Raw genomic sequence first — 23,584 nt, forward strand, 5'->3', positions numbered from 1 at the left:
GCAAGTGGGAAACAAAATGAAACCCCAATTATTCAATTCGCGAGATAACGAATATTCGGTCAAGCCGTGGTGGCCTGAAGATGATGACGTGGATGGAATGACCACCGTTGGATGCGGGTAGCGTTGGCGCGAAGGAAGGGACCCGCCAATGGAGATAAGAGCGTTGGAAGTCGTAAGTCGGCGCCACGTGGCAAGTGGTTTTGAGTATTGACGCGTCATTGATACGCTGTTGCGTGGCTGTGGGATTTGGACTTCCAGCCCAAACTTAGAGCTCAACACTCGACACAACCGCCCTCCATTTTCTCGACGAAATGGATCCTGGGCCTCCATTCCTCTGTCCCAGGCCCACTTTAATTAAATACATTATTAATTATTAATTATCATTTACATTTGGTAACAATAAATAATAATCAGTGTATTTCGATTTTGTTATTATAAGCATAACTCAATAACTCAATATTAAAGTTACGAGTAAATCCAAATCTAATAAATGAAAATTTTAGGCCAATACAGAAGGACCCGTAATAAGGAATTGGGCGAGCCATGTCATTAGTCTTGCTAAGAGACTAAGGTTGGTTTTATGGTCACATGTGTCAAGCATGCATCGACTGACTCACCGTGTCTACATTGAGTTTGATTTGATTTATTTTTGACCTAATTCATACCAAAAATATTCAAAGAAGAAAAAAAAACTAACTAGCATTATGAGAGAAGATTTCAATGGCAATTCAAACAGAAGATCAGGCGTAGAAAAGCCAAATCAAAGCCACCCAACATTAAGGGTAGAACGATCACACAAGACATTGAAAACAGACCACAAAAGCGACCATCCACACCCAAATCCCCCGACCAAACACATACATTCACTAAAAAAACCAAGCATCAATAGAGAATTTCATGTCCCTTTTCCCGAAAGTCATGTCATTTTGAAATCAAATATGGACATAAAGAATCCAAATCCGTGGAAGAAGGAGCGGAGGGAAATAAATGGATCAAAAGAACAGTTCACAAACGCAGCATAACAAAACAACACATGACCAACCAAGTTCCTGTTGGAACTGACATCCAAACTGTCACAACCAGAGAAAAAAAAAAATGGGTCGTGTTTTGCGAATCCATGATTGAACATCGAAGCATGGAGAGAAGAGGAGAGGAGAGGACTGGCGAAGGTTATACTATACACCATCTTTATCCTCTCAGTCGTTGTGCTTATAATGCTTATCTGCTTGTCACACACCGCTTGTTTTTATCACAAAAACCATTTGTAAAATGGCCCATGAAACCCCAAATTGCCGGCCTCGCCTTTACGTTTTGAAATCAAATTAGCGGTAGCAGGGGAGGGCAGGGCAGGGCAGGGGTAGCAGCCCCCCATGTGCAGCACACTTCCCGGTGTGATGTTTGGGATCGGGAAGGAAGAAGAGAGCGCGCGATCTGCAGGGTGGTGGGCAGTCAAAGCCTCGGAATTTGACTCGCCCCTGTCAGACTGCGAGCTCAGGTGGGGCAGAGCCTTATATATAACCTAACCAGGACGAGAATTACCAAACCGTTTTCTATTAATGTACCTTATAACATAACAACTGGTAACTTGCTTTTACTGACAAACCCACATCCAATTTTCTCAATATCATCCCCCCTCGCCGACATCCACACATCGAGTTTGTTTGGACTTAATTACAGCAAAAGCTTCAAAATTGCATTATGAAACTGAAATGAAGCAAGTTTTTGTAGTTGAATTTGGAGGCCAACTGGGAGGGGACCCCATTGATAGCTAGCTACCTAGCTGTGTCGCCTCTATGAATCGGTGCTGCCCTTTTGGTTATCGTCATGTTGATGGAACGAATCGATGGATCCATCACAAGGGGTATCAGAGGGTGGGGTTCATAGCTTTCTTTCTTGTGTGGCAATGCCCTGTCGTTTTGCTTCATTTTACAATACATTTCTTCGTTTGTATCATTCCAATCAAACCACATTGCCGACGAAACAAAAGGTAAAATAGTTTTTTCAAAATTTAATGATAGAATTTTAAGGAAAGTGGTCGATCATAAAATAGTTACTCCATGTAATGAAAGTAAAAAATACTTTTCCATAAGACAACCCGACAACACAAGTTATTCCTTATACCATGAAAAGTCTCTTCTTTTTCAAACATGGTCAAGGTTTCCCTGTGTGCACCTTCTAACATCAAATCAAATCATATGTGCCCTTCAATATTTCTTAATGATAACATTAACTTTGATACTTTCAAATATGGTTAATAACTACACACAAGCTCACCGCTAACAGATATTGTCCTCTTTGAGTTTTTTCTTTCGAATCACAATTCACCCCCATTTGAGGCCCAGTGTTCTTGCTGGCACTCGTTCCTCTCTCTAATTGATGTGGGATCTCACAATCAACCCTTTTCAAGGCTCAGTTCGTCCTTCCAATGAATATGGAATCTCACATATAGTGTTTCTTACTTATAAACTTATCTTCTTCTTCATAAGTATTCATAAGTAGTCAGAATGAAATGAAATGGGTGAGAGGGTAAAGGGTAAAGGGTTTGTTGTTGTTGTTGTAGGTTTTGGAGGGGGAAGGAATGATGAGAAACTGCAAAAGAAAAGAGAAAAAGAGAAAGGGGGATAGAGTCATTTCGTTGCAGTGGTGAGAGGAAACAAAATGCATGTGGAAATGGGCATATAATTTAAGTGTGTGCAGTGGCAGCCGAAGTGTATGTGGTGGGTGGTGATTTGGTGAAGAGCCAAGCCACCCATCTCTTCCAGTACTGCCTATGTGTCTATTATGTGCCTGCTTCCCTTCTTTCTCAACCACTGCACATTCCCATTCCCTACACGCAACTCCGATGATCATTTTGTATAAGTAAGACGTGTAAAATGGGAAGGAGACGATCATTCTTGCATTCATTGAAGTTGGAGACACAATAATAGTAATGGAGAGCCCTTGTCTCTGCCTGGCAAAGGGCAGAAAATAAAGGCCCAAACAAAGAGCCTCGAGTACGGAATTCCAAGGCTCCTCCATGCCAATTCCAAATTAGGCGTGAGAATCTTGACAGAACACTCAATCCACAGCCGACATGTATATGCAATGCTAGCAACTCTTTCGAAACAGTGGTCTCGATTCATTTATATACCATTTATTTCAAAACGAGGTTGTCTACGTCCAAACTCGGATAATTGTTTTACCTTTATTATATGATAAAAGTATATGAGAAGGGACAAAAAGGTATGAAAGAGATTAAAATTTTGAATTTGGGTGGGTAGCAAATGCCAATGCCAAATGGGTATCATTCAGGCTGGTGGGCCAACTTTGGAGTTCTCCAATGATTCTTTTTCCAGTCATCAATTGATTATTCCGGATCCTCCTTAATTTCTTCTTATTAATTATTAATTAATAATTAATACAAACAAATTAAATATATATATTACCACAATTTATTGAACTTTTCCCCCTTTTTTATTTTTATTATAAAAAAAAAAACAACTCATTCCATCATATACTCTGAGTAGGTTTAACTTTATGAAATGAAACTTTAAATTTAATTAAATAAAAAAAATATTAAATTTTGAATAGAAATATTTTCAAGAAAATTGACCATATAATAAAAAAAGTATCTCATAAGCTGTCGGTTCCCATGCTTAGCTCTTTGGATCTCGTGTTACCATCCACTCTTATTTAAATATTTAAATATATTTTTTTTTAAATGTTAATAATAAATAATTAAATAAAAAAAAAAAAAAACCCAACTTGAATTTCCTCTCTTTAATGGATATGTCCATTTTTGCTGCTTTTTTTGGATTTTATTTCATTTACAATGTATTAATCATTTTTATCATCATAATTCTTTTGCTTATTATTCTATTTGTGATTAAACATAATTTTGATCAATACTCGAATTTCGAAAAATAATATCATTTTAACATAATAAAAAAAAAAAGTATATTGCATGCAGCACGTGCTAAATACAGTGAATAAAAGGTTAAATAACATATATTAAAAGGTTTTTCGTCTTAAATTAAATTTAATTATTACTTTTTATTTTTTAAAATAGACCGTTTTACCCTCCTCCCAAGAAAAGGGCCTTTAGACTTTGATGCGCACGTGAGCTGAAATATTTGGATGCCCTTTATTAGAAAGAAATGGGTAAAAACGTCTTTATACTTTCCAAAAGATTTAAAATACTTGACTTATTATGAAAATGAAAGTGACTTTTAATAAGTAAAAACTTTATTCAATTCACATTCATAAAAAAGAAAAAAGGTAAAAATAATAATTTTTTTTCAAAAGTATTTAGTTTTAAAATTTTAAATTCCAAAAGATTTTAAGTAATAATAAATAAAAAAAAAAGTAAAAAAATGAAAGCAAAAGAGTGAGGATTGGGAAAGTACGATAATGGTCATGGGTAGACTGAAGTTATTTCTGTAATAATAACGTGGCTATATTTGACTGGTCAATGAACTAATAATAATAAATAATAAAGAAAGAGAAAAAGAAAAAGAAAAATGCCACGTCATATTTAAAATTTAAATATATAGTTTGGATTAGTTGTAATATATAATTTTTATAATTTTAAAAGTTTTAATTAAATTAAATCTCAAATGTTGTTTATAAATTTGTCTTACCCACATTTTTATACATACATACATACATTCATACATACATACATGCATGCATACACATAAAGAAAGTGCTTGCTTCTGGTAGGGTAATAACCAATGGTATTAATATAAATGGGAGTGAGAAATGTGTACCGTAATTGGAGCGTGCAGTTCACTCGCGTATATTCAAACAGTTTCTGTGGAGTCCAATCCAAGCCCAAAGCGCGCACACAGAGCCTCTGGGTTCAGTCAAATTCTGGTCTTCCCTTTCAAAGCCAAATTCAACAACAATTCTCTCTCTAAACCCACAAAGAAAAAAAAAAAGAAAAAAGAAAAAAGAGTTTGTAAAATCTCGCCACGTTCTGAGAGAACCCAGATTGGTTTATGAATCCTTTGGTTCTTCTGCAACTTCTCAACAACACCCACCTCTGCTTCTCTGGCCTTCAATTTGACCCATCTTCTCCACGTTCATCTGGGTTTGGTTGTCTGTAATCGGATCCATCTTGAATGTTCCAGAAATGGATGATGAGATTGTCGATGAACACTCATTCATTGACATTGGAAATGGAAGCAGCCCAGCAGAGGACGACTATGTGGATACGTTACTTGCAAAAGAGATGAGTTTCGGGTTTAGAAATGATAAATCTTTGGTGTTTGGGAACTGGGTCAAATGCGCTCGTTTGGAAGCAATTGCATGGATTCTCAAAGTTAGTCTTCTTTTGTTTGTTTCTTTGTTTGATTCATTCGATTCAACTCAATTGACTTGACGATTGTTCTAATTTTACAGACCAGAGCTGTGTTTGGATTCGGTTTCCAGACCGCTTATCTTTCAATTATGTACTTCGATCGGTTCCTTTCCCGGCGGGCCATTACTGTAAGCTTTCACTTTCTCCATTTCCTCTGGCAATGGCTTGTTGATTTTGCTCTGTTAATCCAAACCTCCATGGCTGCAGAACGAGAAGGTGTGGGCAGTTAGGTTACTGGCAGTGGCTTGTCTTTCTTTAGCGGCGAAAATGGAGGAATTGAAGGTTCCAGCTCTTTCAGAATTTCCAGTGGAAGATTTCAACTTTGAAAGCAAAGTAATCCAAAGAATGGAGCTTTTGGTGTTGAACACATTGGAATGGAAGATGGGTTCAACAACTCCCTTCTCTTTCATTCCTTATTTCATATCTAAACTATCCATTGAATCCCCACCAAGCAATAAAGTTTCTCAGATTGTTGAACTCATCTGGGTTTTGATTAGAGGTATTTTCATTCAACTGATGTTCGTCAGTTCATCAATCGGATTTTGTTCATTCATGACATTCAAATCCTGAATGCAGAAAGAAGCACAGAAAACCATCGGCCTTCTGTAGTAGCAGCAGCCACAGCCATTTTAGCAGCAATGGATGACAGATTAACAAGGAAAGCCTTGGAAATGAAGATGAACACCATTTCTCAATGTAGATATCTCGAAATAGTAAGTTCCATCAACAAATTGGGACCCTTTTTGTTCCTGTTTTCCAATACTCTATTCAGCTGAATCCTTTGTGCTCACAGGAAGATGTGGTTTCATGTTACAATCTGATGCAAGAACTGAGATTAGAAAAATGCAGAGAAGAAGCAGAATGTTTGAAATCACCAGATTTATCACCAACCCAAATGAAATCAATGGATTGTTCATCAAATTCATCAGTAACATCAGCGATTGCATCAAAAAGAAAACGGCTAAACTTCAGTAACTGTGATGAAGAATGTGGTGTGGGTGAAGCAAAGCGGCTCCGTTAAGAGAAACAAAAAATGAGGAATGTTTTTTTTGTTTGTTTAAATTTTCTCCTTCTCACAAATGACTTGTGATGATTATTAGGGGGTTTTATGATACAATAATGGCTTGATTTGTTGGTTTATTGATGAAGTTTTCTCAGAAAACAAGCAAATGCAGAAAGAAGAGAGAAATTAAAAAGAAAAAAGGGGGCAGATTTATTGGGGTGCAACTCTGCATGTAAAAATAGGAAAAGTGAAAGGTGAAGAACAAAAGCTGATTGTGATATTTATTAGGGCAAAGTGATAGGGGAAGGACCAGGAGGCCATAAGGGGGGCGAGGGAGGAGGGGGCTTGAAAGAAAGCTGCTACTGCTACTGCTGCTTATAGGACACTCTTACTAGATGTTCACTTTCACTCTCTTTGCTTAAATGGGTTGGTTCTTTTGTTTATTTATTTATTTTTACTGCTTTTTTGGTCCTCTTTTAGCTGTCTCTGCAAAACCCTGGCTTTTCAAGGGATGCTAGGGGGATGCTTTCTTGGTTGTGTGTCTTTGAAAAGGCTGTAACAAAGTTGAGAAGTGAAAGTAAGAGGCTCTCTCGCTCTCTCGGGGGTGTGGGGGGGAAGTGTTCAAAAGAGCCGAGTAGTGATGGACAAGGCTCTGTTTTATTGTGATTTGATGCATCTTTGCTTCATTTTAGCCTTCAAAAATGTTTCTTTGTAAAAGGTGAAAGTGATTGGATATGTTTGAATGTTTGGGGCAAGCCTTTCGAGGTGGGGCCAAGCTCTTTTCCCTGAAAAAAGAAAGAAAGAAAGAAAGAAAAAAAGCTTCAGCTGGGTTTTTTTTTGTTTTCCTAAGACCTTGTTTGTTGAATTTGAACCAGAAACTCAAATTCAACCTTCAATGAAACTTGATTTTTTGTGCACTATGGAGTTAACCATTCAATGTTCAAGCAAAACCAAAAAGTTCATATCCATCCAATGAAAGTCTAAGCGAATAATTCCTTGGCTTTTACAGAAAGATAAACATCCCAACAATGGGGGAATGAAAGTCAATAGAAAGATGAAACTACAAACAGATTTACCCATTTACCAAGACTAAGATGGGGGAATGAAAGTCAATTGAAAGATAAAACTACAAACAGATTTACCCATTCACCAAGACTATGGTAAATAGAGTCTTCTTCATTCACATTCACCAACCAGAGAGAGAGAGAGAGAGAGAGGAAGCAAACAAAAAAGGGAGTCCTATGGATGGGAGGCAAGGGGGAGATACGGTCAGATCAGGTTGACGTCCCAGAGATTGCTAGGGATACTGTTTGCAGCTATCAGTAGAATTGTTGTTTTGCTGAATGGGAATCCAAGCTGTGCAGTCAAAAAAAACACATAGCAAAAGAAGATTAAGTACTTCTACCACAATGGTACTTTCTCTTTCTCTTTGGCATAGGATGCCTATTTCCCATGCAACTTGACACGCGGATTCCCCTTATTGGCTTTAAAAAAGAATACCCATCAAAAGCTACTGTAATTCTACACCCATATTTTTATATCCAACACTGGCTAAGTGACTCACAAGCTAAGTTGGTCGACTGCAATCTTTTCTTGAATGTAGAATACAGACAGTGATGGCAAAGGGGTTTTGGACGGTGGGGTGTTGATACCATCCCATGGAGGAGTTTGGCTATGATTTGTCAAAGGAGAGAAAAACAACAAAAGAGAAGATGACTGACTGAGTAGTATTTGAGAGTGATGTATCTTGATGAAGTGACAAAGGCTTTATTTTTCAAGGAACCTTCTCCTTCCAATGCTTTCTTCTTTAGTTTGTTGATTGAAGGGTATGGGCGGTGCCAAAAGCCTGAGCTGTCAATCGGAAGTATGGTTGAGAGATATAAAGAGCATTCTTGTTTCAGCCTTTTGCTACGCTCCTGCATCTGGTGAGCCCTCCTCCCTCTCAAGGAAAAGTGAAAGGCCCAATTTACCATTGAAAGACAGCTGATACAATAGTCGAGGAATCAAATGGTAGAATATCCATATCAGCATTAACATCTTTGGCTTGATCCTTTCTCAAAGTTAGTCACTATAGTTCATTAGGACTCCTGACAACTTTCACAGACTAAGTTCAGGCATTTACAACAACTACAAATACCATGGCTAGTCATCTTCTTGTATCAGCCTAAGCATAGCTTAAATACCATTCCCTTGATCACTTATACCAAGCGTAGCTTAAGGGGGCATGGATGAAACGATGAAAATGTAACTGAAAAACTGCTACAAGCTGTAGATTTTGATCATCTGAGTGATGATGTTCATCACAAAGTAAAGAACTAGGCAATAAATCACAGAGAAGAATCCAAATACACCGAATTCAATAAATGCATAGAAGATCCCATTCTGGTTTAACAAAAACCACAGCTTGAAACCCGCAGCAATTTGCTAAACCCTCAAACAAATTGAACCAAGAAACAATTTTCTAATGGTTGGCACAGCTTCCAATCATACCATCGTGAACTGGAACAAATAAGCCCAGTTCCCTGCGCCGCCAAGAACGCTCTCTCTCTCTCTATTAGTCTCTCCTCTGTGGCCTGTGTCTTATCTTGAATCTAAAAACATAGTACGGAATGGCAAGCCGGCTCCAAATATACAAGAAAGATCTCCAGCTGGACAAGGTTATCCTTACCTCGAGGTTTTGGTAGCTTGTATAATTGATTCACAAAAGGTATGGTTAAAATTCAGGTAAACGTAAATCAAACTTCGTGAGGTAATGACTCCAAAAATATTGGTAAAAGAATCTTGAATTTTCGGCTAAGTTGAGAAGATACCGGTTTCAGTGTGATCCTACCGGAATCATCTTCAACGCTGCTGCAACTGGCATGCCAAGAAATCCAAACAACACGGTGACAAACCATTGCTGGGAGTTTAGAGGATAGGTGTTTGCAAATGTCCCCAGGAATTGGATGATTATGATCTGGAAAAGTACAGTGCAAGCGAGAACTGCCACAAAGACATAGTTCTTCAATATTCCTTCAAGCACATTTATCTTCTCCATGTCTCTTGAGCTTATCTCATTGAAAACCTACATGGACCAGAAATTTATCAACAGGAACATGGATGCCATTCTGCTAGTATCAGAAATCGAGCATCTGTGTAGAGGGAAAGAATTGGGAGAAACAAATTACCTGACAAAAGACGAATGCATTGAAAATCAGTGTATTCAGTATCAATTCAGAGTCTGGGCCATCAAGATGAAAAAGAGCCTGCCCTCTTGTCTGGAGAAACCAAACTATTACAAACTGATATATTGACTGCCCCAAGATATTTCTCCACATCACGTTGCTGATGAAATTCCCTTTCCGACCAACTGGCAATCTCTTCATCAAGTCATCAGTAGGAGGTTCAGTTGCCAATGCAAGTGCTCCTAGTGTATCCATTATCATATTGACCCATAGCAGTTGCACAGCAGTGAGGGGAGCATTTCCTGAGAAAATATCACTCGCAAATGAAGTATTGTCCTTGAACTTTTCACTTAGACAAGGGATAATGTACCTTAAAAAAATCAATGTCAGCTAACCTGTCAAACAGGCTGAAGAAAAATTGACGATGAGGGCAACCACATTCACAGTTAGCTGAAACTGAACGAATTTCTGGATGTTTATGTAAACTGAACGTCCCCATTTGGCAACAGTAGCAATTGTAGAGAAGTTGTCATCGAGAATTATTACATCAGCACTCTCTTTTGCCACCTGCATTACGTTTTATGCCATTAACTTAAAAATCGTGTCTACACAATATGTTCGGTAAAAGATTAATTATTTGACCAGGAAACCCATCCAACTAGACCGAACCTCCCACTAACAAAAATTTAACAACAATATGTTCAATGGGAAAATAACTAGCTAAATTAATAGTTTTTTTATATTGTCCACTTTGAGTCTAAGCTCTCATGGTCGGAATCACAGATCTCAACTGTGTTTTTATATTGTCCTCAACTGTGTTTTTATATTGTCCACTTTGAGTCTAAACTCTCATGACTTGTTTTTAATTTTTCCCAAAATGGCCTCATACCAATGGAGATGTATTCCTTACTTATAAATTCATGATCAACTCCTTAATTAGCCAACGTGGGACTCTCTCCCAACCATCCTCAATCATATTAAAAAGTACCTCAGTCCCAGCAATGCCCATAGCTAATCCAACATCTGCTTCATGGAGCGCCGGAGCATCATTTGTGCCATCCCCAGTCACTGCAACAACTTCTTGAAAAGTGGTCCGTAAGTGCTTTACAAGAGTATGTTTATCCATTGGTGAAGATCGAGCCATGACCTGAACAAGAAATACCAAAATTTGTTCAGCACACCAATTCTTGCAGGGTTAATATTAAGAGGATGTATGACAGTATTATAGTTTCAGAATCAAAATTCTTTTAAATGTACCTGAATTTTTGGTATTATTTCACTCCACTCTTCCTCCTTCTCACGGAATTCAGGACCTTCAATTGCTATGCCATCGTCAGTCAAGATTCCACATTCCCTGGCTATTGCTTTTGCGGTGGTGATGTTATCTCCCGTAACCATCCGTACGGTAATACCGGCGGCCTTGCAAATTGCAACAGACTCCTTGACACCCGGACGAACGGGATCCTTAATACCAACAATTCCTATGCACGTGTAGCCACTCGTGGGAACCGGACTTTCAGACTGATACTCACCTTCAATGTCCATGTAAGCCAAGCACAATGTTCGAAGAGCTTCTCCCGCAAATTCTTCGATAGTTTCCTTCAAAAAGTTGATGGACACTTCATTGAGAGGAACTGCCTCACCGTTCGAGTCAAGAAATTTGTCGCATGAAGCCAAAACGATCTCTGAAGCACCTTTGCTGTGTGCGCGGAAGCCACCGGCTGGGAGCTCCAAAACAACACCCATTCGTTTCTTCACAGAATTGAAGGGATCGACTCTCGCGATCTTTGACTTTTGGCGTTCTTTCTGAAAATCCCCACCAAGTAGAAGGCCGAATTCCAGAAGAGCAGATTCGGTGGGCGTCCCAAGTATTTCATTCTCGCCATCTATGTTCTTGACGATTTCTCCACCGGTGTTGTTAAATATCGATTGCAGTAAAATACCAACAGCGGAGTCGGGAAGTTCTGAACGATAATCAGAACACTTAATAGAATTGCCAACTTCCTTGACCTTAGTGCAGATGCAGGCTTTCACAACAGTCATGTGGTTAGTCGTCAATGTCCCAGTTTTGTCACTACAAATAGTAGTAGCTGATCCCATCGTCTCACAAGCAGCTAAGTGCCTGACAAGTGCCTTATCGTTCATCATCTTTTTCATAGCAAAAGCAAGGCTCAGTGTCACCGCCAAAGGCAGCCCTTCGGGCACAGCAACCACAACAATAGTTACGGCAACAGCAAAAAATTCCAAAACTTCCATTGCTTCATCTCCGGACCAGCTGAAGTAAGACCCTTCTCGTAGCTTGCGAGTGAACAATCCTTGAACCAATACAGCGAAAGTTATGACAGCAAAAAACAGGCCTATTTTACCAATAATTGTTGCCACCCCATTTAGCTTTACCTGCAAAGGAGTCTCGTCATCTCCTCCTTCACTTAGAGTGGCCATCAGTTTTCCCCATTGGGTTCTCATGCCTACAGAAGTCACAACCATCTTACACGAACCATCCTGAACCTTTGTTCCGGACAAGAGGAAAGGGTTTTGACAACTTACGTTAACTGGTTCGCTCTCACCTGTTAAACTAGATTCATTTATCAGAAGAGAGTACCCTGAAACAAAAAGTCCATCTGCTGGTACCTGATCACCCATGGCAAGATGAACAATATCACCAGGAAGAAGTTCGTATATAGAAATCTTTTGTCTCAACCCATTTCGGGTAACCTGAACCGCAATTTTCTTCTTTTCCTTGTCCAAATCCTTGAACTGAAGCGATTGTCTATAGTCACTGGTAGCAGTGACAAATACAACAAGTAAGATACTCGCAACAATGCCGAGCCCATCATGAGCACCCTTCGGCCATCCTTCCATCGCTATGCCAACAAGAAGGGAAACTACAGCACAGAAAGCGAGTATCATTAGAGTTGTATCCTGGAGAGCTTCCCAAAGAAAGAGCAAAAATCCTCGAGATGGGCTTTCGGTGAATTTGTTAATTCCATAAATGTCTTGTCTTTTCTTTATCAAATGGTCTGTAGTACAGATGCCCGTCTCCGTTGATGTAGCAAGCTTAGTTGCAATACCCTCTGCACCCCCATGAATTTTCAGCTTCTTCACATCACGGCCGTCAACAATGGAGCCTGCTTCATCTGCACAAATTTCGAAACCTGCCTGTCTGACCTCTTCAGGCACAACGTAATCAGGATACAAATCCAACCCTGCAGGCATTCAAAGACAATTCAACGTGAATTACTAATGTATAACCACAATTTTCAGTTGATCGCATAATCAAAACCTTCCTTAATTACCATTGATGAACTGAAGCGCTGCTTGTGAAACCAAAACTGCAACTCTGAACTTCTCCTGCAACAGAGGTTGAAAAAGAACAATTCCGCATTATAAGAAAAGAAAATCGTATTGCAGATCATAGTTGTTGTTCGAGATTGGACTCCGATGCATATTAGAAAATTGTGAAAAACAAGTTTACAGTGACTAGTTATCACACCTATACTCCGTCCAAAAACTTCCAAAACCATCACAAACTAATAATGAACACCTTGAACATACTTCTACATCCACTTGCATATTTTCACGAGTTGTGACAAAATGGAATTGAAATCTCTTATTCAGATTGGACCATATATAGAATTGAAGATACAAAAGAAAAGAAAACGGAGTAATTATTCGGATTCAGTAACTTCAGAACATCCACCTACTACATCAAGCTCTTAGGTTCAAGGATATGATAAGGGGGGCAAGAATTAGAATCAATGAGAAACCTGAATGGAGCGTCTAATAGCATCAGCCTCAAATCGTTTAGAGAGATTAGCAGTAAATCGAAACCTTCTTCTACGATTCTTCACCAACCAGCAAAGCCGCCTCCATCTCTGAAGCGCTTCTTCCGATGAGTTCTTCGGCTTAACGTCCCCGAAATTCTCATTCAAATAACTTTCCATCCCTACTCTATTACCTTCTGACCTTCAATTTCAAGATCTACAGCTATTAAAGAAAAACAACAACTCTAGATCTTGCTTCAGCTTCAAGATCGGCATACAAATCAAGCCACGACAAAGGGCGATAAAAACGGAGTCAGAAGATGAAAAGAATCGGCCTCCTCCGAGTCCTCGATCTGATACAATAGTTTCTAATTGCGCTTCACTTGTTCTACTATTACCAGAAACAAGGAAACGTGAGCAATGAAGAATGAACAGAGAGGCTTAGTTCGTCCAAATAACACAGAAGAGAAAACAACCTTTGAATCTTCAGCTCAGGCAGCTTGTTTTGGACTCCATGGGCTCCGGTGGCTGATTCTGCGAAATCTATTTATAATTGGTTGGTTTGGACCATTTTGACGGCTATTACAGTTACCGTGGATTGGAGGGCTTTGTCTCTAAATTTTGAATCCCATTTTCTATCTTCTCCAGTTTTCTCCCTTTATATTTTTTAAATAAATATTTCAAAATTATTATACTTTTATTTTTTATTTTTTACTAAATTATATATAAAAACAAAATAGCACTCCTCAAAGTTTGTGTTCAGGAAAAAAATAATAATTAGTATTGGTCCATCCATTAATAAAAATATTCTTAAATTTTATATTTAGTTTAAAAATATTTTTGAATTAGTTTTATATTAAAATGGTTAGTATTTTGTTGAATTTTATAATATTTCAAAAAAAATTATTAATACACTTCTAACCTAATAAAAAATTCTTACGAAAAAATACCCATTCAATTTTAAAAAGTAACATCAAATTAATATATAAATTCTCTATAAACTTTTTAATTTACTTTTAAAGATTCACACGTATTTATATTAAAATTTAAAGGTATTTTTAAACTTTTTAAAAAGTATTTTTGAAACTCTTTTAAAAGTTTAATAATATTTTTAAAACAAAAATATTAACAATCTAGGGACGTTTATAGTTATTTTTTATATATTTTTTTTTAAGTTTACGGGTATTTTTAGATTTTTTTTAATACAATACAAAAATTAATAATATTTTTATTAATTTAACCTTAAATTTTATGAGAAAGTTGATTGATAACTATTTAATGGTTGGTTTTTTCAAAGTTAAAAAAAAAACATGAGGCCTCCAACTCATCAAGAGTTGAAAAAGGATGTTATGATAATTGAGTCATTACTATAAAAATTCATTAAAAGTAAATATCAACTTTATTCTCTAATCTCTAATTTATTTATTTATCTACTTATTTTTATTAAATATAAATAATTATCATTACAAAATCCATCGGTATAAATACAAAAGTAAATGTGTTTCATAACTTTTTTTAATTTAGCTGTTTCTTGTGTTTAACGGCATATAGACAAAAGTAAGTAAAAGGATTAAATGCACAGACTATAAAATTAAAATACTATTTGGGGTAGATGCATGTATTCCAACTTTAACTAAATTTAAACTATTTATAAATAACAAATAATTAGATAAGATATAGTAATTTTCAGAAACAAAAATGCTCTCGTAGCTCAGTTGGTTAGAGCACCCGTTTAGTAAGCGGGAGGTCTTGAGTTCGACTCTCAACGAGAGCATTAGTGTTATGTTTTTCCTTTTTCCTTTGTCTTTTCCTTTTTCTCGCTGAACAAAAACCCCGCGGGATATGAAAAATCGAATGCGAGGGTTTTTGAAATTCCCACCCCCTCTGTAAAAACCCTCGCTTCTCGTCACCCGCCTGGAAATTTCTCTTCAATTCTTTAAACCCTAAGGCCCGCAAGATGAACGGTAAAGGTCCCGGACTCTTCTCCGACATAGGCAAGCAAGGCCGAGGTAAAAAGCTTATGCTCCTTCCCCCTCCTGCTATAACTTCATCTCATTGGTTACTGGAATTATCTTTATCGCCAGCCTATTAGAAAACTCTTCCATGATTTGCAGACTTACTTTTCAAGGACTATAGCAATGACCAGAAGCTTACCATCGCCTCCTTTTCCGACACTGGAGTGGTATCATCATTTTCTTTTCTTTTCTGCCCTTGACCTGCTTCGCGTTTGATTCAGTATCGTTTACATCTTGATTCTGTAGTTTATATGTTTTTTTTTTTTTTTTTCTGCTGTCCTGTTTTATCTTCTTGAAGACTAGACGAGTTCTTTATTTCATTTCAGTGACAACTTTGATCAATGGATGGTGCGTTTCTGGAAGGCTATGGCTGAAAATGTTTATGTAGTTATAAATTTAAATGTTTAACTCCTGTTTATCTATTACCTTGGAATAGGCCTTTGTAAATCTCAACCATCCCTGGTTTCCTTTGAATCACATTAAGTTTTGAGGATGTAGGTCTACTGCTTCAAACGACTTGAAAACTTTGGTTCATTTGTGTGCCAGCGTTGCCTTAGGCTGTGTCTTCCTCGAAATTCTATATGCGATCCGGAAGCCTGATTTACTAAAATTGTTGATAGTATTATTACTTGCTTTGATGTTGACAAGAATCTTAGTGAAAACATGCCATCGATTTGGGTGTCTGAACTTGACTTAACTGAAACATAAGTAATTTCTGTTTTCTTTTAGGGCCTGAACTCGACCGTGGTCAAGAGGGGAGGTCTTTACACAGGCGATGTGGCAGCACAATACAAGCATAAGAACTCTGTTCTTGATTTCAAATTTGACACCGAATCCAATGTAGTTGATCTTTGTCCTTATTTCCTGATAAGATTTATATGTGTATTCTTTAGATTTTCCAACATTGTATCATTCATGCAGATCTCCTCAGTCCTCACAGTTACAGATATTCTGCCATCCACACATGTCATTGCTTCATTGAGGCTCCCAGATTACAACTCCGGCAAGGTAATGTTTTCAAAGTAGACTTGAGATGAATCTATATTTATGATTTCCCCTATAAATTGCAATCTCACAACCTTTGAGATTTAATATCTGCAAGTTCATCTGTTACAGTTGGAGGTTCAACATTTCCATGAGCATGCTACATTTACTACAGCCTTTTCTCTGAACAAGTCTCCTTCAGTAGATATTTCAGCAACCCTTGGGACACCCCACATCGCTTTTGGAGCGGAAGCTAGTTATCTAACAAATTCTGGTCTTTTTGCAAAGTATAATGCTGGGGTGAGTGTGCCAAAGGCAGATTCCAATGTATCAGCAATATTGTAAGTGCTTGTTCTAAGGGTTGTTCATTGTGATTTTGCCTTGATTAGTTTGATGTCTAGATGCACGCATTTTAATTTTATTGTATTATTACATGACCAACATGAAGATTGATGGGTAATAATATCAGGATGATTGCTGAGCAGTCATGGCATTTATTTTAAAGTTTGAACCTCCTGGGTGTATTCATCATTTTGAATCATAAAGACTTGATATGTGAAACATCTTGGAGTTAAAGTAAGCCACTTAATTGTTTATCAATCTCTCTATTACAGGGCCGATAAAGGGGACTCGGTAAGAGTGGCATACTTGCACCGTTTCGAACAGCTGAATGGGGGAGCGGTTGTGGGAGAAATCAGCAGAAAGTTCTCCACGAATGAGAATACATTGACAGTCGGATGTTCATATGTGGTTGACTCTCAAACAGTTGTGAAAGCTAAACTTAACAACCATGGCAATCTCGGGGCTCTTCTGCAGCACCAGCTGACACCGAAGTCTTTTCTTACTATATCTGGTGCATTTGACACGAATGCTTTGGCAAATTATCCCAAGTTTGGGTTGGCGCTATTTTTGAAGCCTTGAAATATCAAAAGGATTTATACAAGGGTGAATCTCAAACATGAGTAAGTTCATGTCGGTTTGTGTTGTCTTTGTAGTCATAATTCTTTGCTCTCATCTCTTTTTTTTTACTGTTGTGTAATAGTTAAATAGATTCTTGACAGTTTCAGACATTTCCTTTTCCACTTATTTATGAGTGGAGAAAAAGATAAGAGTGGAATTGCAGTTTTCTTTTCTTTTTTTTTTTTACCGAATGGACCGGTCTAGTCTGAAAACTATAATATTAAGATTTAAATTTTTAAAAATTAAGTGAATAAAATATTATAAAATTTATTATTATTTCATTAAAAAAAAAAAATCCATAAGATTCTAGAGAAAAAATGAAATCTAAAATAATATACTGATATCTGGGGGAAAAGTTATAAGAGAGAAATAAACAGAAAAATAATATAAAGACTGGTGGAGTGGGCAGTTGGGTTAAACCGATTCTTGTTCTAATAAAATATTTTCTTGTTTTAATTCATTTTCACAATGATTCTGCAATTTTCACCCTAATATCTGTCACCCTCATCTTGATTCTTTGGTACTATCTTTCACCCTCATCCTTGAAACTATGGAAATCTTTGAAGAAACCAGCGATGGAAGCAATGTCCACAACGACGGTCATTCTTCTCCAACCGAAAGCAATGTGCCGACAAGACACCGACTGTTCAGAGCGAAGTACGCGCCTGAGGCGGTTGTCAATTGGTACATGATTGCTCTTGACAAGAACACCACTCTGAAGAAATCGGCCGTCAAGGAGGATGCATTAGGTCATCTTCTGTCCATGGGATGGAAGATTTACTACATTCAGAAGAAAACTAAGCAAGAGTTACGATACAAATGCCCGAGCGGTAGGGTTTACATTTCTCTCAGAACCGCCTGCAAAACCTGTATCGATCAAGGCGGCGCCGGCCTCGCCTTGCCTACCGTCACAGTTTCCGAAGGAGAAGGAAAAGAAACTGCACCCTTCTTGAAAAAACCTAATGACGACTCGGAAGACTCGGAATGCGTTAAATCACCAGCGCCGCCGCTGCGAAATTGGGGCAACATCAAAACCCCGCCATCGCCTCCGCAGGCAGCGGCTGGAGGTACTTCACAGCGGCACCCACGAATAGCTTTGTCTAATTTGATCGATCAGAGCGTAGTGTCGCCGGGAGATCGGGCGTATTACAAAATATCATCGAAGAACGATCCATTAATGGCTTGGGGATCGATAACAGATGAAGGCCTTATTAAATGCGATTGTTGCTCTGAAGTGTTCTCTATTAGCAATTTTGAGGCTCACACAGGCAGTACAAAACGTAGGCCGGCGGCCAATATCTTTCTGGAAGATGGGCGATCTTTATTGGACTGCCAAATGCAAATTGATCAAAATCAAAATCAAAATCAGAACGAGACAAAAGGTAATGATCAAAAGGTGAATAAAACTACCACCACGCTCTGTATGGACAAAAACGACAGCATCTGTTCCATTTGTCATTTTGGGGGCGAGTTGATCTTGTGCGTTCGGTGCCCTGCTGCTTTTCATGGCGGCTGCCTCGGTTTCAAGGGCATCCCACTTGGGGATTGGGCCTGCCCATCGTGCTGCTGCAAAATTTGTGGCCAAGTCCCATATAATTTCGATGGGGTTGTTTCTGATCATCAACCCGATGCCTCTTTGGTCAAATGTGTTCAATGTGAGCAGAATGTTCATATTGGATGTGCAAGGAGCGTTCAATTTCTTGAAGATGGTAACCCAAATCAAGCGATGGATAGAGAAAACTGGTCTTGCACCAAAAGATGCGAGGATATCCACATGGGTCTGCAGAAGCTTTTATGGAAACGAAACCCAGTAGGTGTAGAACAGGGCAATCAGGGCAATCTCACATGGACATTGATGAAACATACAGACACCATGTCTGAGCATCAGAGGAAGAGGCTGAACACTGCTCTTGGCGTAATGCGTGGGGGGTTTCGGCCTTTGAAGGATCCCAACACGAACCACGAGCTGATGGAAGATGTTGTGTTCGGCAGAAGATCAAACTCGAAACGCTTGAACTTTGAAGGATTCTACACAGTGATTTTGGAGAGAAAAAACGCAGTAACAACAGTGGCAACAGTGAGAGTTTATGGGGAGGAAGTGGCTGAAGTTCCATTTGTTGTGACTCGATTGAGACACCGGCGGCATGGGATGTGTCGCACATTGATGAACGAGCTGGAACGACAGCTGATGAAATTGGGAGTGAAGACACTGACATTGCCGGCTGTTGGTGAGGCGCTCAACATTTGGATAGACAGATTTGGGTTCTCGAAGATGACATGTTGTGAGAGATTAGAGCTTGCTAAGTACACATTGTTGGGGTTTCCGCACACGGTGAGGTGCCAGAAGGATTTAGAGAAGAGGATTTCAAATGATGCGGAATGGTGTCCAATGAAGTGGCCGACACCAAGTGTTGAAGAGCATGATATAAGTGTTGAAGAGCATGATATCCTTGATCAGATGTCTTTCGATGATTGGAGCTCCATTTCAGATGCATTTGATTGAACCCATTATAGATTTTTTTTTGGATTTTTTTTTTTTAGATAATTGAAAATTGTATATGGACTTCGCACCAAAATAAATAAAAATATTGGTTCTATCTCGCTTGGAGAGAGGAACGAAACATTGTTATAAGGGATGTGGAATCCTTTTTCGTAGAATATGTGTTTAAAGACCTTGAGTGAAAGCCCTTGAAAGGATATGAGATTCCATATCGATTGAGGAGTGGAAGGAAGCCCTTGAAGGAAGATGAGAAAACATTCCCTTTTCTCCAGAGACGTGTTTTAAAACCCTAAGGAAAGCCTTTGAAAGTTTTAAAACCCTAAGGAGAGCCTTTGAAAGTCTTTGAAAGATGCATTTTAGAAACATTCATTATAAGAGGTGTAGAAACCTCTCCCTAACAGAGGCGTTTTAAAACCCTAAAGAGAGCGTTGGGCTTTGGCTGTTACGAATGGTTTCTGAGCAAGTCATCTTGCGGGCAGTTGTTGGGATATGGAGCCTGATGCTAGCACTTGAGAGCCCTTGAAGGATGCATTTTAGAAATATTCGGTTATAAGAGGTGTAGAAACGTGAAAGTCTCCCTAACAGAGGCGTTTTAAAACTCTGAAAGAGCTCTCGATCTTGAATTGTTACCTTGAATTGTTACGAAGGAATAGATGGAGCCTGATGCTTATTTATAGTAAATAACTAATAGAGATATATACGGTAGATATTTTATAAGAATCAGCTATATAATAGATATTTCATAAAAATAGCAGAGAGATATATATATGGTATTAGAATCAGCTATATAATAGATATTTCATAAAAATAGCAGAGATATATATATGGTATTGAGATATATACAGATGGTAGATATTTCGTAAAAACAGTAGATATATACAGATGGTAGATATTTCGTAAAAACAGTAGAGATATATGGTAGAAGATATTTCATACGATAGATGTTCGGTAAAATTTAGTAAAACTATGTTTAGTAAACTATCATTGTAAATACAGTTATCAATAAAACTTTTTAGCTAATATTAGTCTTTTAATTTTCTCTCCCCTATTCTTTTAATTTTCATCCTAATCAAGTGAGTGAGTTGTTGTGACAATACCAATAAGGACATTGGACCCCAAGGGGTGTATTGTGACGACACCAACGAGGACATTGGGTTCCCAAGGGGTGTATTGTGACGATACCAACGAGGACATTGGGTTCCCAAGGGGTGTATTGTGACGATACCAACGAGGACATTGGGTTCCCAAGGGGTGTATTGTGACGATACCAACGAGGACATTGGGTTCCCAAGGGGTGTATTGTGACGATACCAACGAGGACATTGGGTTCCCAAGGGGTGTATTGTGACGATACCAACGACGACATTGGCCTCCCAAGAGGTGTAATGTGACGATGCTTGGTCCTTGAAGAGTTTAGGTTGTTACACATAGTATCAGAGTCCATCACCAAGCAGTAATGGAGAAACACCCTTAAAGGGTTTGAGAGCGGTTACAAATGGTATTAGATTTAGTTATTGGGCCGTGTGCCAATGAGAACATTGTTTAACCCAAGGGGGTGAATTCTAAGATCTTACATCCTAGAGGGAAACAAAACATTACTTTTAAAGGTATCACAAACGTTTTAATATCTCCCCCTAACACGAGTTTTAAGACTTTGTAGAAAAAGGGGGACAAACGTTTTAATATCTCCCCCTAACGCATGAGTTTTAAAACTTTGTAGAAAAAGGGGACAAACGTTTTAATATCTCCCCCTAACACATGAGTTTTAAAACCTTGTAGAAAAAGGGGGACAAACGTTTTAATATCTCCCCCTAACACGAGTTTTAAAACCTTGAAGAAAAAGAGGAAAAGCCCTCCACGGAAAGGAAAATGCTGGTTGAACGAGAATCACATTTAAATGAAGTAAAAGTTGATATAAAAAGGAAAAATAAAGTAATGAAATGAAATTTGGCATTAATTATGAAGCATTAATAAGCATTGAAAAAGTCATACTCCAACGCCCAACCTTCCATTTGGTAGAAGAATCATTAATGTTCATAAAGCTTAATTAGAAGCTAAATGTGATTGTAATTAACGCATTTCACTCCCTAACTACCCCCTCTAATTAATTTACATTACCCATTGTTCATCGAAGTCGAATCCAATTTCAAATCCAACCCCATCAAACATCAAACAAAAACAACAAACTAAACAATCTTACCCACAACCAAAGATCAAATTGGTGGTTCACACTTCTTATTTCGAGTCAAAATCCTTGCATACTCCTTTCGTTTCATTGATGTTCTTGATCTCGACGAACTCTGTTTCAAAACAGGGACCAGATACCAAGCCACACAAGTGCACATAATCGTCACCGATCTCCCAAAAACACACAACAAAACCAGAATCAAAATCAACATAGCTGTAACATAATAACCTGGTTTCCTCAATTTCCTCAAAGTTCTCCCTCGTACGAGGATCTTCTTGTCGGCCTGCTTCTGGGTTATTGCCGGTTTGATATCATTCACACGCTTCTCCTCTTTCTTCTCCTTCTGTTTCACAACCACAGGAACACACTCATCTGAATTCTTGTAAGCAAAACGGACCAAAACAATGTTTTCTGGGTCAGTTCGAGCGTAAATTTGCTTCCTTTTCTGTTCAAGATCGGTTAAAAGAGCAGAGAATTTGTCGAGGCCACGGTCGGAGTAAGGGTTCTTCTTGTCTTTGCTGTGGGGTTTGAGGCCATTTCTGGGCTTCCTTGGAGTACAATGGGGGCTGCCATTAGAGGACAGCGATTCTTGAGGCATTAGTGATGGAGAAGAAAAGGGTTTATTTGGGTGGATTGATGGAAGGAAATGATGAGCATTACAACCATTTATGGAATCCAGATCCAAGCAGTTAGTTTTGTCAAATTAAAATCTTCAAATGGGCTGTTGATTTGTTTGACTTTGTAAGAGACGGGAGAATGGGTATGAAATTGGTTAAATAAATTGGAAGTACAACTTGAAGAGGAGGTTTTAATTCCTCAACAAGCAAACCTATACCGATTAAAATAAAACAAGTCCAACATGTAATATTAAATTTTATTTGTAGTTTTAATTAAACTTAATAAAATTCTTATTTTGAAACTGTCTTGGCCCCTTCCCTATTCGTTCACACCAATATTTCTGCCCACGTAAAGCTCGAATCCTTCTTTGTACATCTTGATACTCGTTATGACTCAATGTACACTGTTCACTTGATATGATATTGTTCGTTCTCATGACTTTGGTTTACCCCAAAAGACTTCATTTCAATGAAAATAGTGTCGTTCACTTATATACCCATGATTTTTTATCTTCATCGATAGAACTTGTATGATTTTTATGAACTTTAGATTTATGTTTAATAGGTCCTGTGAACTTTAAGAATATAAAATAGGTGTGGCTGGTTGGTGTGAGATCTCACATCAGTTGGAGAAGAGAATGAAACTGTGAGATCCTACATCGGTTAAGGAGGAGAACGAAACATTCTTTGTAAGGGTGTGGAAACCTTGAGGGAAAAGTCGAAATGAAAAACCCAAAAAGAACAATATCTGTTAGTGGTGGTGTGATGTCCCACATTGATTGTGGAGGAGAACAATCCACCATTCATAAGGATAAGGGTGTGGAAACCTTCCCCTAGTAGATGCGTTTTAAAGTCTCGAGGGGAAGCTGAAAGAAAAGTAAAGCCCAAAGATGATAATATGTGCTAGTGGTAGATTTGGGTCGTTACAAGTGGGCTTGAACCAAACACTGGGCCATGAGAAAGCTGAGCCCCGAAGTGGGGTGGACACAATGCGGTGTGCCAACAAAGACGTTGGGCATCGAAGAGGGGGTGGATAATCCCAGGTGGG

General features: G+C 38.3%; 5 protein-coding genes and 1 non-coding gene across 6 annotated transcripts; 4 read left to right on the plus strand and 2 right to left on the minus strand.

Annotated features, from left to right (window-relative positions):
• The first annotated feature begins 4,927 nt into the window (after positions 1 to 4,927).
• On the plus strand, positions 4,928 to 6,481 carry LOC111446292 (cyclin-D5-2-like). Its single transcript, XM_023085038.1, has 5 exons — positions 4,928 to 5,302; positions 5,383 to 5,469; positions 5,549 to 5,840; positions 5,918 to 6,054; positions 6,135 to 6,481. The coding sequence occupies exons 1-5, from the start codon at positions 5,114 to 5,116 to the stop codon at positions 6,360 to 6,362; spliced, it is 933 nt and encodes a 310-aa protein (XP_022940806.1). The 5' UTR covers positions 4,928 to 5,113; the 3' UTR covers positions 6,363 to 6,481.
• Positions 6,482 to 7,423: 942 nt separating this feature from the next.
• LOC111446291 (calcium-transporting ATPase 1-like) lies at positions 7,424 to 13,903 on the minus strand. Its single transcript, XM_023085037.1, has 8 exons — positions 13,749 to 13,903; positions 13,276 to 13,663; positions 12,805 to 12,859; positions 10,766 to 12,714; positions 10,497 to 10,655; positions 9,904 to 10,075; positions 9,512 to 9,810; positions 7,424 to 9,408 (listed from the first exon to the last, which is right to left on the minus strand). Exons 2-8 carry the CDS (start codon positions 13,450 to 13,452, stop codon positions 9,160 to 9,162), a joined length of 3,060 nt encoding a protein of 1,019 aa, XP_022940805.1. The 5' UTR covers positions 13,453 to 13,663; positions 13,749 to 13,903; the 3' UTR covers positions 7,424 to 9,159.
• Positions 13,904 to 14,972: 1,069 nt separating this feature from the next.
• Positions 14,973 to 15,046, plus strand: TRNAT-AGU. The gene has a single exon. It is a non-coding gene; the product is annotated as a tRNA-Thr (tRNA).
• Positions 15,047 to 15,089: 43 nt separating this feature from the next.
• Positions 15,090 to 17,399, plus strand: LOC111446434 (mitochondrial outer membrane protein porin 2-like). The gene is made up of 6 exons (XM_023085251.1): positions 15,090 to 15,281; positions 15,387 to 15,454; positions 16,017 to 16,127; positions 16,209 to 16,295; positions 16,404 to 16,612; positions 16,886 to 17,399. Exons 1-6 carry the CDS (start codon positions 15,230 to 15,232, stop codon positions 17,190 to 17,192), a joined length of 834 nt encoding a protein of 277 aa, XP_022941019.1. The 5' UTR covers positions 15,090 to 15,229; the 3' UTR covers positions 17,193 to 17,399.
• A 382-nt stretch (positions 17,400 to 17,781) lies between these two features.
• On the plus strand, positions 17,782 to 19,734 carry LOC111446221 (increased DNA methylation 1-like). The gene has a single exon (XM_023084938.1). It carries the CDS (start codon positions 17,782 to 17,784, stop codon positions 19,732 to 19,734), a length of 1,953 nt encoding a protein of 650 aa, XP_022940706.1.
• Positions 19,735 to 21,722: 1,988 nt separating this feature from the next.
• Positions 21,723 to 22,635, minus strand: LOC111446521. The gene is made up of 2 exons (XM_023085365.1): positions 22,148 to 22,635; positions 21,723 to 22,031 (listed from the first exon to the last, which is right to left on the minus strand). Exons 1-2 carry the CDS (start codon positions 22,515 to 22,517, stop codon positions 21,967 to 21,969), a joined length of 435 nt encoding a protein of 144 aa, XP_022941133.1. The 5' UTR covers positions 22,518 to 22,635; the 3' UTR covers positions 21,723 to 21,966.
• Positions 22,636 to 23,584: the final 949 nt, after the last annotated feature.

Source organism: Cucurbita moschata, unplaced genomic scaffold, assembly GCF_002738365.1.
Source record: "Cucurbita moschata cultivar Rifu unplaced genomic scaffold, Cmos_1.0 Cmo_Scf00008, whole genome shotgun sequence".
In the NCBI taxonomy this organism is placed as follows: Eukaryota; Viridiplantae; Streptophyta; class Magnoliopsida; order Cucurbitales; family Cucurbitaceae; genus Cucurbita; species Cucurbita moschata.